Source organism: Halichondria panicea, chromosome 5 (assembly GCF_963675165.1).
Source record: "Halichondria panicea chromosome 5, odHalPani1.1, whole genome shotgun sequence".
Lineage (NCBI taxonomy): Eukaryota > Metazoa > Porifera > Demospongiae > Suberitida > Halichondriidae > Halichondria > Halichondria panicea.
The window spans coordinates 2,939,602-2,954,730 of record NC_087381.1 but is presented as its reverse complement, the minus strand read 5'-3'; the positions used below and the strand labels follow the sequence as shown (position 1 = coordinate 2,954,730).

The 15,129-nt window shown below is 39.8% G+C and overlaps 3 protein-coding genes across 3 annotated transcripts in view; all 3 read left to right on the top strand.

Moving 5' to 3' along the window:
- Positions 1-14,553, top strand: part of LOC135335771 (uncharacterized) — a 29,437-nt gene extending 14,884 nt beyond the window's left edge. The window contains exons 8-18 of the mRNA XM_064531320.1: positions 9,415-9,731; positions 9,849-9,984; positions 10,050-11,040; positions 11,104-11,425; positions 12,157-12,184; positions 12,247-12,989; positions 13,054-13,155; positions 13,212-13,310; positions 13,417-13,515; positions 14,081-14,278; positions 14,331-14,553. Of these exons, the coding sequence (XP_064387390.1) occupies positions 9,415-9,731; positions 9,849-9,984; positions 10,050-11,040; positions 11,104-11,425; positions 12,157-12,184; positions 12,247-12,989; positions 13,054-13,155; positions 13,212-13,310; positions 13,417-13,515; positions 14,081-14,278; positions 14,331-14,435 (3,140 nt within the window). The 3' untranslated portion in view covers positions 14,436-14,553. The remainder of the gene's footprint in view (positions 1-9,414; positions 9,732-9,848; positions 9,985-10,049; positions 11,041-11,103; positions 11,426-12,156; positions 12,185-12,246; positions 12,990-13,053; positions 13,156-13,211; positions 13,311-13,416; positions 13,516-14,080; positions 14,279-14,330) is intronic.
- On the top strand, positions 7-6,122 carry LOC135335776 (ankyrin-1-like). Its single transcript, XM_064531336.1, has 15 exons — positions 7-295; positions 404-467; positions 1,105-1,817; positions 1,952-1,979; positions 2,100-2,293; positions 2,353-2,985; positions 3,307-3,408; positions 3,480-3,578; positions 3,908-4,006; positions 4,270-4,464; positions 4,537-4,734; positions 4,959-5,156; positions 5,216-5,413; positions 5,613-5,813; positions 5,870-6,122. Exons 1-15 carry the CDS (start codon positions 110-112, stop codon positions 5,972-5,974), a joined length of 3,213 nt encoding a protein of 1,070 aa, XP_064387406.1. The 5' UTR covers positions 7-109; the 3' UTR covers positions 5,975-6,122.
- On the top strand, positions 6,000-7,582 carry LOC135336317 (uncharacterized). Its single transcript, XM_064532078.1, has 5 exons — positions 6,000-6,010; positions 6,338-6,420; positions 6,511-6,819; positions 6,947-7,174; positions 7,421-7,582. The coding sequence occupies exons 1-5, from the start codon at positions 6,000-6,002 to the stop codon at positions 7,534-7,536; spliced, it is 747 nt and encodes a 248-aa protein (XP_064388148.1). The 3' UTR covers positions 7,537-7,582.
- Positions 14,554-15,129: the final 576 nt, after the last annotated feature.

The following is a 15,129-nucleotide window of genomic DNA, read 5'->3' as shown; positions in this document are numbered from 1 at the left end:
ATTGGACAAATATCAACTCAGTCCTTCTCAAGTCGACTGTCAAATTCAACAAACGCACATACCATATTTGGCTGCCTTTTTTGATAATGTTGGTTTCTATGTCGATGTGATGGAATTAACCCCTGGTGAACAAACCGATGTCAAAGGTGCAGAAGCTAATCAATTATCCATGATTAAGTGCTTGAAACTCTGGAAAGGAAAGAATCCTGAACAAGTGACATTCATGACCCTTCTGGAGATGTTGGTAAAGTTAAGGAAGGAAGAGATTGCCGATCAAATCTGTCAGTACTTGAAGGTGACCTTGTGTGTACACTCTATAACAATTATACCGGTGCTTCAGTGATGCTTAGCCTTACCTCATGGTTTACGTTGCCTAATGACACCACCACTCCTTCTTTGACAGGAGGATATCATCACCTCACTTCCAACACAGTCTAGTATTCAAGGAGCATCTAACTCACCTGACGGTCAGTCTAGTATTGAGATCGAGATTTTGTTTCTCACATGCCGCTGAGTTGAAGTTCTTTTAATATAGAGTTACACATTATACACTATCAATCACCGTAATTATTGTATATATACATGTAGGGTATAAGAAGGTATTATGAGACGGAATCAATTATGTTTTGTAGTAAAATTAACTACCTGTTAAAACAGGAGTAACAGTTTTTATAGGACAGAATAATCACTATAATTATTTTAGTATCAGATATGTTAGAGTAGCCAATTAGCGTTAATTGCAATGGTGTCTCATAATACCCCCGTCTCATAATGCCCCCCTGTCTCATAATATCCCCCTGTCTCATAATGCCCCCCCTGTCTCATAATACCCCCCTGTCTCATAATATCCCCCTGTCTCATAATACCCCCTGTCTCATAATATCCCCCTGTCCCCCCCCTGTCTCATAATACCCCCTGTCTCTTGAACACTAAATGCTAGCATTAGCTGCAAACAAAGCGCTGTCACAACTTTTTTTTGCTTGCATGCAAAACCTATTGACCATAGTAGTTAGTGAACAGGCATTTACGTAGCTCCCTCAAGATTACTGCAAGACTGGGGGGTCAGAAACATTTAGATGTCTCACTCTTGTACCCTATTCTCAGATTCCAGTGTTTCAAGACGTTATACCCAAGAAACACCCTCCTCTGCCAAGTGGGAACTAGACTCGCTAGAAATGGATAAAGCTTTCTCAACGTTTGTGCTCCAACTTCAGCAGTCTTTGGAAACTCGAATTGTTTTGAAGAAGCTGACGTCTTGTTTAATGGATGTGAGCTGCTACCAGAAAGTATTTAAAGGCCCTAACCAGTGTTTGTTTCGAGACAAGCGAGAAGAATTACGTGCAGCTAGCGATTTCTACGATGTATGGGATATTATCCGAGACTACGTTTCATATTTTTCGTATGGCTTGATTAAATATCTCACTGACCATCTTGGAAGTAAGGAGGACCAGGATAACTTAATAGCTTATGTGAAAGAATTTGAAAAATATGCTAAACGAAGGATTCAGTACCCGAAAAAGTTTGGTTCGGGCTACAGAGAAGATAGCACTAAGATGATCGTGAAGCTCGACTCTACTTACGACAAATGTGAGCTTCTCTACTTGAAACAATTTGAAGAAAATCTAGCAAAAATACTCAAAGTCGAAGCAAATGCGTTATTACTTCGTGGAATTAATGAAGGCTGCGTTCAACTTGTGTTTGAGGTACCCTCTTTTATTCCTCCCGACATCTTCCCACTCACACCCAATCAAGAAGCAGAAATAAGAGATCTTGGGGTAATCCAATTGGACTGCGGGGACTATCATTTCCAACTACAGGTATATAATTATAAGTTTCTCTATTTTACCATTAAGATGTAAAGCTGGATATGATCAGTGATGTAATGTTATCATTGATGCATGCATGTGTGTGCAATCGTATGGTGTACTTACTGTCTTTCTTTTTTAATTAGGATGACAATTCTCACAGTACAGATAGTGGTAAGTTTTACGTACACTTTTTTGAAGCATTGACAGATATACATATATACTAGGTGCTTGATGGAGTGTACATGCATGCACTATAATCTAGCTGCACGGGTTCTGTTCTCGTACTCTCAGATGCTGACTCGGACAACGATGACAATCAAAGTGCTCAGCCATCTGTGGAACTTGACAATGAGTCAATAGCTGTGAAATCAAAGAGTTCTCATTCTGATTCTGGATATAATACTGTGTTATCCAATTGTCTACCTAGCCAAACCTCATCGACAGTACATACCGAATTTGAAATTGACCTCGACGCAGATCCACAGGTATTTTACCCTACAGCCAGCCACCATGTTTGTCGATCATAATTATTTTTCTCCTGCAGTTGAACGACATAGCTTTACGTGCGACAAGTTTGCTGTCAGTCATTAACTCCTTCCCAGCATACATACACCTTCATGCCAAATGGAATGAAGTACCACCACCAATCAAGCTTCATTCAGCCGTATTTAATGGAGAAATAACCCAAGTTCGGTTCCTGATTGAAGTTCTATACTGCAACAATTCTGTTGAGCAAGGTCAATTTCTACTTCACACTGCAGCAGCTTATGGACATCTCAATATTGTTAGGTACTTTATTGAAGACAGAAAATTCAATCCGGCAACTGAATCCACGAACAAAAAAACGCCACTTCATTTTGCCGCGCTCAATGGACATCTACATATTGTTACGTACCTTGTCGGCAGTCAACTGGTCGATCCCACGAGTGTGGACAACAATCATTGCTCTCCACTACACAATGCCTGCAGAAGTGGGAACATCGATGTAGTAAAGTACTTGATGTCTGAGATTCAACAACACGAACTACTCGATGTGAATGAGAAGGCCATCGATGGAAATGCACCTATCCATTTTGCTGCTGAATCTGGTAACCTGGATTTGATTCAATTTCTGCTGAAGGAGCTTAAACTTTCCTTTCAAATGATAGCTGAATGTGACCTGCAAAGCAAAGACAAGGTTAGTCATCATTACCCAAGGCACGTGGCCTGGCACGAGTATTCGTTGGTTTGTTTGTTTGTCACCTGGATGCCATAGCGCTGCGTTTACAGCACAAGTTATTTTCGAGGTTTTCGAGGATTGACCTCGAAAATTGGTTTACTTCAGGGGTATTGTAAAATTTGTTTGAGAAATTCGCGAGAATTTAGTACCTTAAAAATTATGCGGGTTAATTGTCAAATAAAAGTGCTAAGAAGCTTGAACTTACAGCTAGCTACATGCGGCCTTTTTGCTATAATAATTGTTATGTACATGTACAACGTTGTCTGCTACTTTGTGCAGAAAGGGAGGTTGCCTTTTCAGAATGCTGCAATATATGGCCACACTGAAGCGCTAAAGCTGTTATTGAAAGAACCTGGCATACAAGTTGACTCGTTGATGAAGGTACATTATATACATGTACATGCATGAGCAGTTTTTGTAGATCATAACAATCACATTTTATACCACACCAGGACGATTTCACAGCACTACACGTTGCAGCCGGACTAGGAAACTTGGAGTGTGTGCAAATTCTTCTTCAAAAAGGGGCCAATCCAGATGTTCAAAGCTTTGTGAGTAATTATATAAAGAGCGTATAAAATCAGAGAGGGCGTGCATGCAACAGCTTGCGAGCAAAAACCGAAGGGGGCAGTGTAAAGCTACTGTAACAGTAATATCTAGATTTTTGTGTACAGCACAATGTCATAGTATAATATATCCAGTCGGTGGCTTTGGTTTTTGCTCGCACGTATAGGGTTGATAGTCAGTTGCTTGCCCTCTCTCTTTTTATACGCCCTTGATTATATTTTAGTGTCTACTGCTTTGTAGATTCTGTAAGTCTTAGGATTTGTCATCACTTGAAAGCAAGTCAAAATGTATATATAGTTGTCTAATTATGTAGAAGAAATTGACTCCTCTCTGGTTGGCTAGTAGAAACGGGGCCGAAGACATTGTTAATCTGTTGATCTCTGCTGGAGCAAGTGTTCATCTGTCAAATACGGTGAGCTTAGCAATAATGATCGCCAAATAAAAGTTCAACATCTCTTAAAATTAACTATAAGGGGTGTCGACTTGACCCATCTTTTTTACCATGTGCATATAATTGAAAGCCTATCATAATACGTGTCCTGTACTTCCCTTCACATTGAGTATAAACAGCTGAAAAACCATGGGCCTCACTCTGCATAGAGAGTGTGCCATGCATGATGCAAAGGTCCAAGTAGAGTACAATAATTATCTATCAACATAATTGTTTGTGTGCAGTTAACTCCTCTTATGGTTGCTTGTCTTATGGGCCATGCTGGAGTTGTAGAGCTACTGATTGCTGCTAAAGCTGACATTGAAGGCCATTCTCTAAAAGAAGATTCAACGCCTCTTATGCTGGCTGCTAGTAAAGGACGATCAAAATGTGTCGATGTTCTCATAAGGAATGGGGCTCGGGTCAATGCAAATACTATTGTAAGTCTTTTTTACATATTAAAACTCTCCTGTTACATTTGTAAGTTGTATTAATTTATCATTTTTGTACAGCGTGGATTCACAGCTCTAATAATCGCTGCTCAAGAAGGTCATCCTGAAGTTATGATACAACTTATCTCTGCCAAGGCTCAGATCGAAGCTCGCACTCAGTCTGGCCATACAGCTCTCCACACGGCTGCTTTCAAAGGACAATCAGAGTGTGTTAGTGTTCTCCTCAAGAATGGAGCATCCCCAAATTCAACAGACAAGGTTGTAAGACTGTGAACATGTTACAATTAAGTGATGAATCATGATTGTTTAACTATTCTGGCACTGTATAATTATACACAGTAAAACATATTCGTTATAGTAACATAAAACATGTTAAATAAAACGCATCTTTTGAAATTTAATGACATACATTTCTGTATTTTAACACTAAAATACGATGATGCATCTCCTATAACAAGTGTTTTTGCTGTGTAATTATATAGATTGGGTTCACTACTCTTATGATGTCTGCTCGAGATGGTCATGTCAAGATTATGGAACTGTTAATTGCTGCAAAGGTTCATGTCAATGCACGAGGTGTCCAAATTGGAACAGCTCTCCATTTGGCTGCCATTGGCGGTCAGACAGAGTGTGTCAGTGTTCTCCTAAACAATGGAGCCAATCCCAAACTAAAGGATGAAGTAAGACACTTAATTATAATTACATATACTGATTGTCTGCTTGTGCTTGTGTTGTGCAGACTGGAGGCACTGCTCTCATGGCAGCGGCTCACTTTGGTCACCCCACTGTGGTTGCTTTATTCATTGATGCAAAAGCTCCACTTGATGCTCAAACACTATTTGGATCTACGGCTCTATATCATGCCACAACTGGAGGTCGTACGGAGTGTGTCCGTGTACTCCTCAAGAGTGGAGCTGACGCCAATATAGCTGACAAGGTATAAAAGTAACGGTTTAAATTTTTACATCAAAGTTAGCTTTCACTGAATTTATATACAACGTGCAATGTGTACGTGTAGATTTTTAATGTTGACACAAAAACTGGTAGAAAGTTTGGTCATTGGTGTATACATACATGCACGTATAATTATTCAATCGATTGATGGTTCAATGGTGCAATGTCATGTGCATGTACAGGAGAGAGCGAGCCCTCTAATGATAGCGTCACAACTTGGTCATCTCGCTATAGTGAAACTACTGGTTGCTGCCCAAGCTGACGTCAATGCCCAAAATAGACCACAAGGAGTAACAGCTTTACACTTAGCAGTTGCCACAGGGCAAACAGAGATTGTCAGTGTTCTCCTCAAAAATGGAGCGGATCCAAAAGTTACGGATAAGGTAAATGCTTCACTTCAACAATTATAGACCATCTCTTTTATCATAATTTTATGCAGATGGGAATAACAGCAATGGACACAGCAAAAAGGTGTGGTCACTTTCTTATATACCAGATGCTATTGGTATACCAAGTAGCTAGTGTGCTGTTCAACAGGAACTAGTGTATGGATTATTATTGCTAACTATATGCACACTCGGCCGGCTTTAGTTGTGACATGTATAGACTCTATAATTATACACTCTATAATAGCTAGCTAGTTTGTCGATACTTATTATTATTATTTTGTCTACAGTGTATTACTGTATATACTTCCTCTAAATAAGGCGCTGCTGTAATTACGTTTTCGAGGCTACTATGCAAAACAAGGAATAGCCTTATATACGGTGCCTTACGGGGGAAATCTGTAGGTGTATGGCACCTTATTATTAGAAGGCTGGGGGCGCCTTAACAGTATAATGTGCCATTAATTACATAGTAGAACTTCTTTACCAAACTACAGAAGCCATAAAATTTCCTATTAAAGCATAAGGAGAATTAACCATCTTTACCAAATTAACACACAGTACAGTGAGATCCAGAGTAGTGCACTAGGACACATAAATATAGGTATGTGAGTACTCACAATAATTTTTCATTGAGCTAGCTTGATCTATATACAATCTAATATTCAGCTAGACTACATGGGGATCTCTGTAGAGTTGTGGAGAGCTCGCATTGGGCTGTCCAGTGGTGGGAGGGGATCGCGACCACACAGTAAAGCTCCCTCGATAAAACACCAGCCTCTACACTTTAGTGACACAGTGGGTACTACTGCGAAAGTGGTTCAAGGAGGATTGCTTTTATTGTATATTCTCACATTTCTGAGCTATCAAGATAAAAGCAAATTCCTAAAACGTACAAGGAACGTTGGTCTTCTGGTGATACTGATTGCTGTGTTGCTCCACTCTCTTGCCCACCTCTTGCTGTTAGCTGGAGACGTTGAGAGCAATCCTGGGCCTCAAATGGGTAATTATAGCTTTAATGTTGGCACCAATTAACTACATGCATGGGGTACTCTTATACAGTAGCTACATGTACCGCGGTATGTACATATAATAATAGTGCTGGCCAGTTTTTTGTATTATATATACAGATGACGCACTAACAATGGATGATTTAAACGAAGCTCACACTAAACTGTACGACTCTCAGAACAAATGGTTCGAGATTGGACAAGCTCTACATGTTGAGGATGTCATACTAGATAGCATCAGAAAGCGGTATGCTAATGATGACAGCACCTGTCTTCGTGAAATGCTTGATCACCGTTTGAAATCAGGGCCTCCTCTAACCTGGAAGGAGTTACTTAATACTCAGTATGGTATGCAAGATACTTGTTAATTTAATACGTAAGATTCCTAATTGCATTTACATTTGTTGTCAGTGCGTACAATTTTATGTATTGCCCTACACTCATGCTGTTATAATTATCCAAAAACTGCTTCAATATCACACAATTTTGGGAAAGCAATTATTAGACAGGAGGATCTCTATCGACGTTTTGTAAATTATTTATTGCATGGTGCTATTTGGTGTAATGATATTAATTTCTATTCAATTGTTATAGCATATCTGTCATTAGGATCATCTGCTCAACCAGTGAGTACAGTTCTTCAAGTGCTATTGGACAAATATCAGCTCAGTCCTTCTCAAGTCGACTGTCAAATTCGCATAAGTCTCTAGCAATATTTCTGATGTATATAGCTATTTATCAATGAAAAATCTTGCATCATGTTGACATTTGACCTAATTATACGCATGCGCGCTTCTGCGATGGCACTATTTCAGGCAAAAGTATGGGATGGGCGGTTATTTGATATGGGTGGTTTGGTACTTAACTAGATCCGGCGCCGCCCTCTACTGTTGTACGAAAGGAGAACGGGACCCAATACAGTTTTGTTCTGCCCGTGGAATTCCACCGGCTCCAATCAGATTGCAGTATTTCAAATGGACACACCCACTTAACTTTACCACGTGTGAATTTTGTACATGCTATTGACTGAGAGGCACACAGTCACTTATGCACCTATCAATGCAAAGCCCCACTACCCCCCTCCCAGGACAAGGGGGGAGCTTTGTTAGTAAAACTTAGCCCTATAGGGGTGGGAACTTGTAAAGTCGTCTGTATACTAAAATATTGCAATTATTATTGTGTTCAACTGCCATGCCCCGGGTATTTGCCAGGGGTTTGTCAAATAAAATAGCCCCGGGGGAGAGTCTTTTGCACCTCATATATATAATTGACAAAGCCCCCCTTGTCCCGGGAGGGGGTAGTTGGGCGGAGTCCAACCACTTGCAGTGGTTGGGTCTCACGACAATATACGTTTTTGTTCCAACTGCAGAAAACTTGCAGCCCAATCAGATTGCAGCGTTCAAGAGAGAAACCTTACAGCTCAATTTAGCTGACAAGGCAAGATGGCTCACTGTATTTCTCCAGAGATGCAGCAACAGCATGAACAGCTCCTGCCAGATATCTAGGCTACTAGAAAAGAACCATGGTCTATCTTACTATCTATAAATGAAGCTTGAACAGTTTGAAGTTGTAGATTCTTTGTATTAAAAGGACTTGTTTTTGTTGTTTTGAGTTTTGGTGTAATAAGATTAATTTGGACAAAACCTGTGCCTTCTCTGGTAATCGAACATCTTTTCCAGAAGCCTATAGGGTAGTCTTATATAGCTCTCTTTGTGCTAGATCTAGCTCTATTATGAAAAAAGGTTATTTCTGCATGCCTCTAGGCTCTACTAAATCTTGTTTTACAGGCTGAAGTATCCTTCCACTTTCTCTAAAAACTCTGGGGTCTTTCTTGCACCCTAAAACAGTTATAGCTATAGATCTAGTCAAGCTAGACACAGCGTACAAATAATTATTGTATCGCACCCTGAGCCATGCGGTTGTCAGCCACTTGAGATTAAACAATATTCATACTCTGCCTCAAGTACCAGTGGAACAAAAACGTATATTGTCGTGAGACCCAACCACTAGCGAAGCGTGGTTGGACTCCGCCCAACTAGGAGGGGGGTAGGGGGGATTTGCATTGATAGGTGCATTACTATTGGCTAACACCCACTTAAATAATGAGATTCATATTGCTATTGTGTAACAGGCCAGAACAAAACTGTAGCTATAGGCTTGGTTCCCATTCTCTTTCCGTGCAATGATGAGGACGGTGACGCCCGTTAACGTTTAACTACGGTATATACATTATAGTGCTCACACCGGATGATTTAAATGAAGCTCATGCTGTGCTACTCTCAGAGCAGATATTGGGCAAGCTCATATTGTCACACTAGATAGCATCAGAAAGCAGTCGACTAATGATGACAGCAACTGTCTTCGTGAAATACTTGATCACCGTTGAAATCAGGACCTCCTCTAACCTGGAAGGAGTTACTTAATTCAGGTTTAACTCAGTATGGTATGCAAGTTAATTTCACTTCCTTTTACCACTTTCGATGTTTGTCACCAGTGCGTAAAATGTTATTAATCATGCCCTACGCTGTTTTCTGTTTAACAACCTGTTGTAATTATACAGTAATTATTATGTTTACAATGAACTGCAGTGAGTACAGTTCTTCAAGGGCTATTGGACAAATATCAACTCAGTCCTTCTCAAGTCGACTGTCAAATTCAACAAGTAGACATACCCTGTTTCACTGCCTATTTTGATAATGTTGATTTTTATGTCGATTTGATGGAATTAACCACTGGTAAACAAACCGATGTCGAAGGTGCAAAAACTAATCAATTAGCCGTGATTAAGTGCTTGAAAATCTGGAAAGGAAAGAATCCTGAACAAGCGACATTCAAGACGCTTCTGGAGATGTTGGTAAAGTTAAGGAAGGAAGAGATTGCCGATCAAATCTGTCAGTACTTAAAAGTGAGTTTGTGTGTACACTTCGTATCTCTAGACTATTATAATTATATGTTTCAGTGATGATTTTTATCCTGGAATAATTAGCCACACCTATACTCTTACCTGATTATCTCCATGCAGGAACGTACAATACCGAATGACACAACCACGACCCAATCTTTGAAATCAGAGAACTGGACTGAGGATTTATTCAATTCACTTCCAGCTCAGTCGTCTAGTATGCAAGAATCATCTGACACACACAAGGAACTTGAAGGTGAGTATTCCACGTGGTTGGTCTATGATATTGGTCACTATATATAAATTATTCTCCATTCTCAGAATTCAGTATACCAGGAGGCTGTACCCAGGAAACACTCTCCTCTGCCAAGTGGTTGCAAGACTCACTAAAAAAGAGTGACATACTCCAACCTGACCACCCAGTTGAGCTAGCAGATGATGGAGACGTCTTTTCTGGAGATGAGTCGTTTCATTCTGCCACTGATAATCGTGACATTTTTGTATGTCCTTACTGCAAAGAGTGTTCTCCACAACAATTCTTCTCTAAAGAAGGTTGCCCCAGGAAGACAAAATCTCTCGAAACTACCTCCCTCTTTCCTTATCTTGACGTTACTGGTCTTGATGATGAAGATGTCAAGTATTTGGAAGAAAAATTGATACTTGATACACGAAAGATTATTATCAAGTTTTCTGAATTCTCCGTATGTATTCGGAAATCAATTGAAGGACAAGATACCTTAGATAATCTTCGAGATTGTGTATTGAGTGCTGTTCTTCCAAACGATGAAGGTGTGAGTGCACTTGATACTGAGCACAAAGAGATAGTCCTTGCGGCAAAAAGCCTTGCCAGAATATTCTCCACACTTCAAACTTACAACTATATCTCATTTTTGAACTACCAAATCATTGAGCTGCTTATTCAACACTCAGGTTCTGCTATTGATCACAAAATGCTTGAACGATACCTGGATGATTTAAAAACCTTCTGCCAGAGAAGTGTTTTCGAAGTTCCTCCATCTGCTTTTTCATCATGCAAGTCTCGTAAGACAGCCAAAGTGTTTAAACTCAAATGCACAGAGTCGACATTAACACTAAACGGGGTTATAGTTCTACAAGACAAATTTGCTGAAATCTTAGGTCTGGAATTCAATGCTTTACAACTTTGCTCCGTCAGAAAAGGCTGTGTTGAGTTACACTTCTTGGTTTCCGCAGCTGTTGCTGAGCATATCTTCCCTCTGTCCCCTTCTCAACAGTCGGCACTCAATGCGATTGGAGCGAGGCTTCTCCCATTTGACAAAAAGGAAAACAAAAGGTACATAAGTCAGCTTCATGATGTGGTAGTGTAATTAAATTTTGTTCTGCTTATGTTTCTCAGGCAAGACGAAGACGAAAACATCGATGCTCAGCCAACCCCCACCCCTCATGAAAATCTGCCCCAGTCATCCCACACACAAGAGCAACAACATATTACGACCGAGGAAAAGAAACCACAGCTATATCCCATATCTAAAGAAAGAGGGCCGCTCATAACTGAAGACCTGGATCCTCAACAAACAACCACATCTCAGGAGAAAAAGCTACTTGAACCACCATCCAAACAGAAGGATGGAGAGAGACAACAATCCCCTCTACCTAAGCATTTGTCCCCATCTCTTGGTATATCATGCGATGATATTATGCCCAAGAAAACAGATGAGGTAACATTTTCGGCTTTATATTCTATATCTGAGATCAGGGAAGAATAAGTGCCGTGGGAAAAATGGGAAAGAAAGGCCACTTTAACTGACTACTGTATAGCTGGTTATTTTCAAGGCACTAAATTTAGGAGGTTTTCGAGGATTGACCCAGAATACGAAAATTTAGTGCCTCAAAAATTGGTGTTACTGTAGGGGTGTGGTCATTTGAACCGCTATCCTCGAAAATGTTTTGTTTGGGCAATCTGCAAAATTTAGTGCCTCGAAAATAACTGCTGATCAGTATTAATTTTATAGTATCGTAAGACCTCGATTTAAGGCGACCCTCCAAATATGCGACACCCAGGAGCTTCAGCAATTTTCTGACCTCTAAAAATAGCGACAGCTGCGTTGACAATTATTTTTTAATGTCGCGTTCGAAATAGAGGTAAATGTAGCCACTCTCTAGCCTCGACTGTAGCCCTCTGGGAAAATCATTGTTTTTAAGCGGCCTGAAATCGAGGCAAGTTAGACTCTGTAAAGTTACCTCTAATTAGATGCGACCCTCTAAATATGGGACACCAGGACTTCAATGTAAATTTTTCAACCTCCTAATGAAGCGACCTCTGGCTTTGTAATTGTTAAAAAGTGTCGCTTTAAATCGAGGTCTTACGGTACTAAAATTTCACTGTGCACATAAAATCTTTAGCGATGATTGTATATGCACGACATTATTTATACTCTCTTTTTTTTAGGATGCCATTTCATGCAGTTCAGATAGTGGTAAGTTTTCTTGTGCATGCATTGACCACAATCACGCTACACGGTTTCTTTTGTAAATTTAGATGCTGACTTGGACAACAACTATGACAATCAAAGCACTCAGCCACATCTGGAACTCGACGATGAGTCAATAGCAGTGAAATCAAGCTGTTTTCATTCAGACTCTGGATACAGCACAGGGCCATCTAGCCAAACATCATCAACAACTCACACCTTGCCGGTTAACGACACAGCTTCGCCAACAGGCATTATCTCCTTCCCGGTACACATTTGCATACCGTTTCATAAGCTTCATTTAGCCGTGTTCAATGGAGTAATAACCCAAGTACGGTTCCTGATTGAAGTTCTAAACTACGATTCTAAGTCTTGTAATGGGGAAGTTCATTTTCTACTTCACATTGCAGCAAGTTGTGGACATCTCAACATTGTTAGGTACTTCACTGAACACATGGAATTCAATGCGGCAACTCAATGCATCACTGGTGCAGCACCACTTCATCATGCTGCTCTCAATGGACACCTATATATACATATTTTGAAGTACCTTATCGGTATTTGGCAAGTTGATCCGTCTAGTAGAGATAATCGTGGATGTTCTGCTCTACATTATGGTTGTGCAAGTGACAGCGTGGATGTTGTGAAGTACATTATGGATGAGATTTCACAACATGATCTGCTTGATGTCAATGAGGAAAATCAACTCAATGGTTCTTCCCCTCTCCACATTGCTGCTGAATCAGGGGTTTTAAAAATGGTCACATTCTTATTAAAAGAAGTAAAATGCAATGTTAACTGCAGGGACAAGGTGCGTATGCACAATGTCATGATGCATGTATATTATAATGACGACACAATAATTTTGATAATAGATTGAAAGAACACCACTTCATCTTGCGTCAAGGTCTGGACAGAGTGAAGCTTTACAGCTCTTACTAAATGAGCCTGGTGTGCACGTGGATGAAAAAATGAAGGTGTAATTATTATTTTCCACGTCTGTATAAACTATTTGTAAACTGTAATCATATAGGACAATGTAACGGCACTTCATCTAGCAGCTAGACGAGGAATGTTAAAGTGTGTGAAGGTTCTTCTACAGAATAAAGCTGATCCAAACACTCAGGGCGTAGTGAGTCACTTAGTGCTTTAACCATTTAATAGCCCATAATTATGTTTAGTGTTTATCCTCGAAAATAATTTTAGTGTCATCGAACATTACTGTTGAAATTTTGCAGGAGAAACGTACTGCCCTATGGTTAGCCTGTTTCCATGGGCACAGAGATATTGTTCAACAGCTAATCACTGCTGGAGCTAGTGTATGCACGCCAGACAAGGTGATCAGTTCATGCATATCATGTAAACTAATTTTATTTGTCCTGACTGCATGTTGTGCTATTATAAGGACCAGAGGAGGTTGGTCACGATTGTTAATTAATCTTCTGTAACCTCCAATTCCTACAGTAAATGCACAGCACAGAAGCCATGGAAGGAACCCCACTGAGTCAGCACTTTTATTTTATTTTGCATCGTTTATCTGTTGTATTACGTCTCCTGTTAGTCTATGAATCGTAGTAATTTAAAACTATCGTTGCTACACCTGCCTCATTGAGACAGGAGGAAAGTGCAGCAACAACTGGAAGTTGTGACTAATCTTAGTTTCTGGCTCATTGCTTCGAGTATATGTGACTATGCTAGTCACTTTCTAGTGTCACTGAGTATATTATTAGCATCATTTTCTACTAGTATAAAAGGCTATGATCGTTTGCAGCCTTTGGCTTAGCTAGGATAGCTACTTTCTCTGCAAGTTTGGAGGCCGGTTACAAAGAAAATTAGAAGATTAATTAACAATCGTGACCAATCTCCTCTATAATTATGCTTTTCTAAACTTCTATTTTACAGAGTGGATTCTCTCCTTTAATGATAGCTGCCCAAGAAGATCATCTCGCTATAGTAGAACTACTGATTGCTGCAAAAGCTCACATTAATGCACAGAATTGCAGAGGAACGACAGCTCTACAGCTAGCAGTTATCAAGGGACAAAGAGAGATTGTCAGTGTTCTCCTCAAAAATGGAGCCGATCCAAAAGTTATGGATAAGGTAAATTTGCTGCAAATCAACGTTAAAACATATCTTTTAACATGTTTTGCAGATGGGAGAAACAGCAATGGACACAGCAAAAATGTGTGGTCACTTTCTTATATACCAGATGCTATTGGTATACCATGTAGCTAGTGTGCTGTTCAACAGGAACTAATGAATTACACATGCATATTTGTCACATAATGCCATGCACTCAGCCTTTATTTTAATTTTGTGTGTGCCATAAATCATAGATACACAAAAGAAAGGGATAGGCAACGCCCAGCACTTCCGTTGGATGAGGCGAGTTGCTAAAAAGGGGCGTGTAATGAGCAAAAAGGGGTGTGTGCACTCAAAATGTCAGTAAAGATATTACTAGTTTGTAGTATTATAGCAAACTGTGCTCTTGAGGAGACACCAGATACACTTAGACATAGGCTATTAATCTTTTAGAGCTACTATATGCAAAGTGATGAGAAAGTGAGCTCCAAAGGGGGTGTCAGTACACTCTACAAACCATAACAGGTCTGTTCCCAAGTCCTTCAAATGCCATCTCTTCGATCACACAATACAGATAAAGATACTTGTGTTCCACTTTCTAATACCTAAACTGTATCTTAGAGCACTTCAAACTAGAGTACCATGTACAGTAAGAGCAGGAGAGGTACGCAAACTTTATGGACTTTGGACAAACGTTTCATGGTGCTGCTACTACTTTACTGCATTGAGAGCTGGAAAATATGCTTTGTTCCATGCAGTTATAAACACACTTTAATTCTGTGAAACGTACATGTTATAAAATTATTTCATATTGGAGATAGAGGTACATAAACTGACAAATTGGTGTTTTTTCACACAAATCAAGCTGA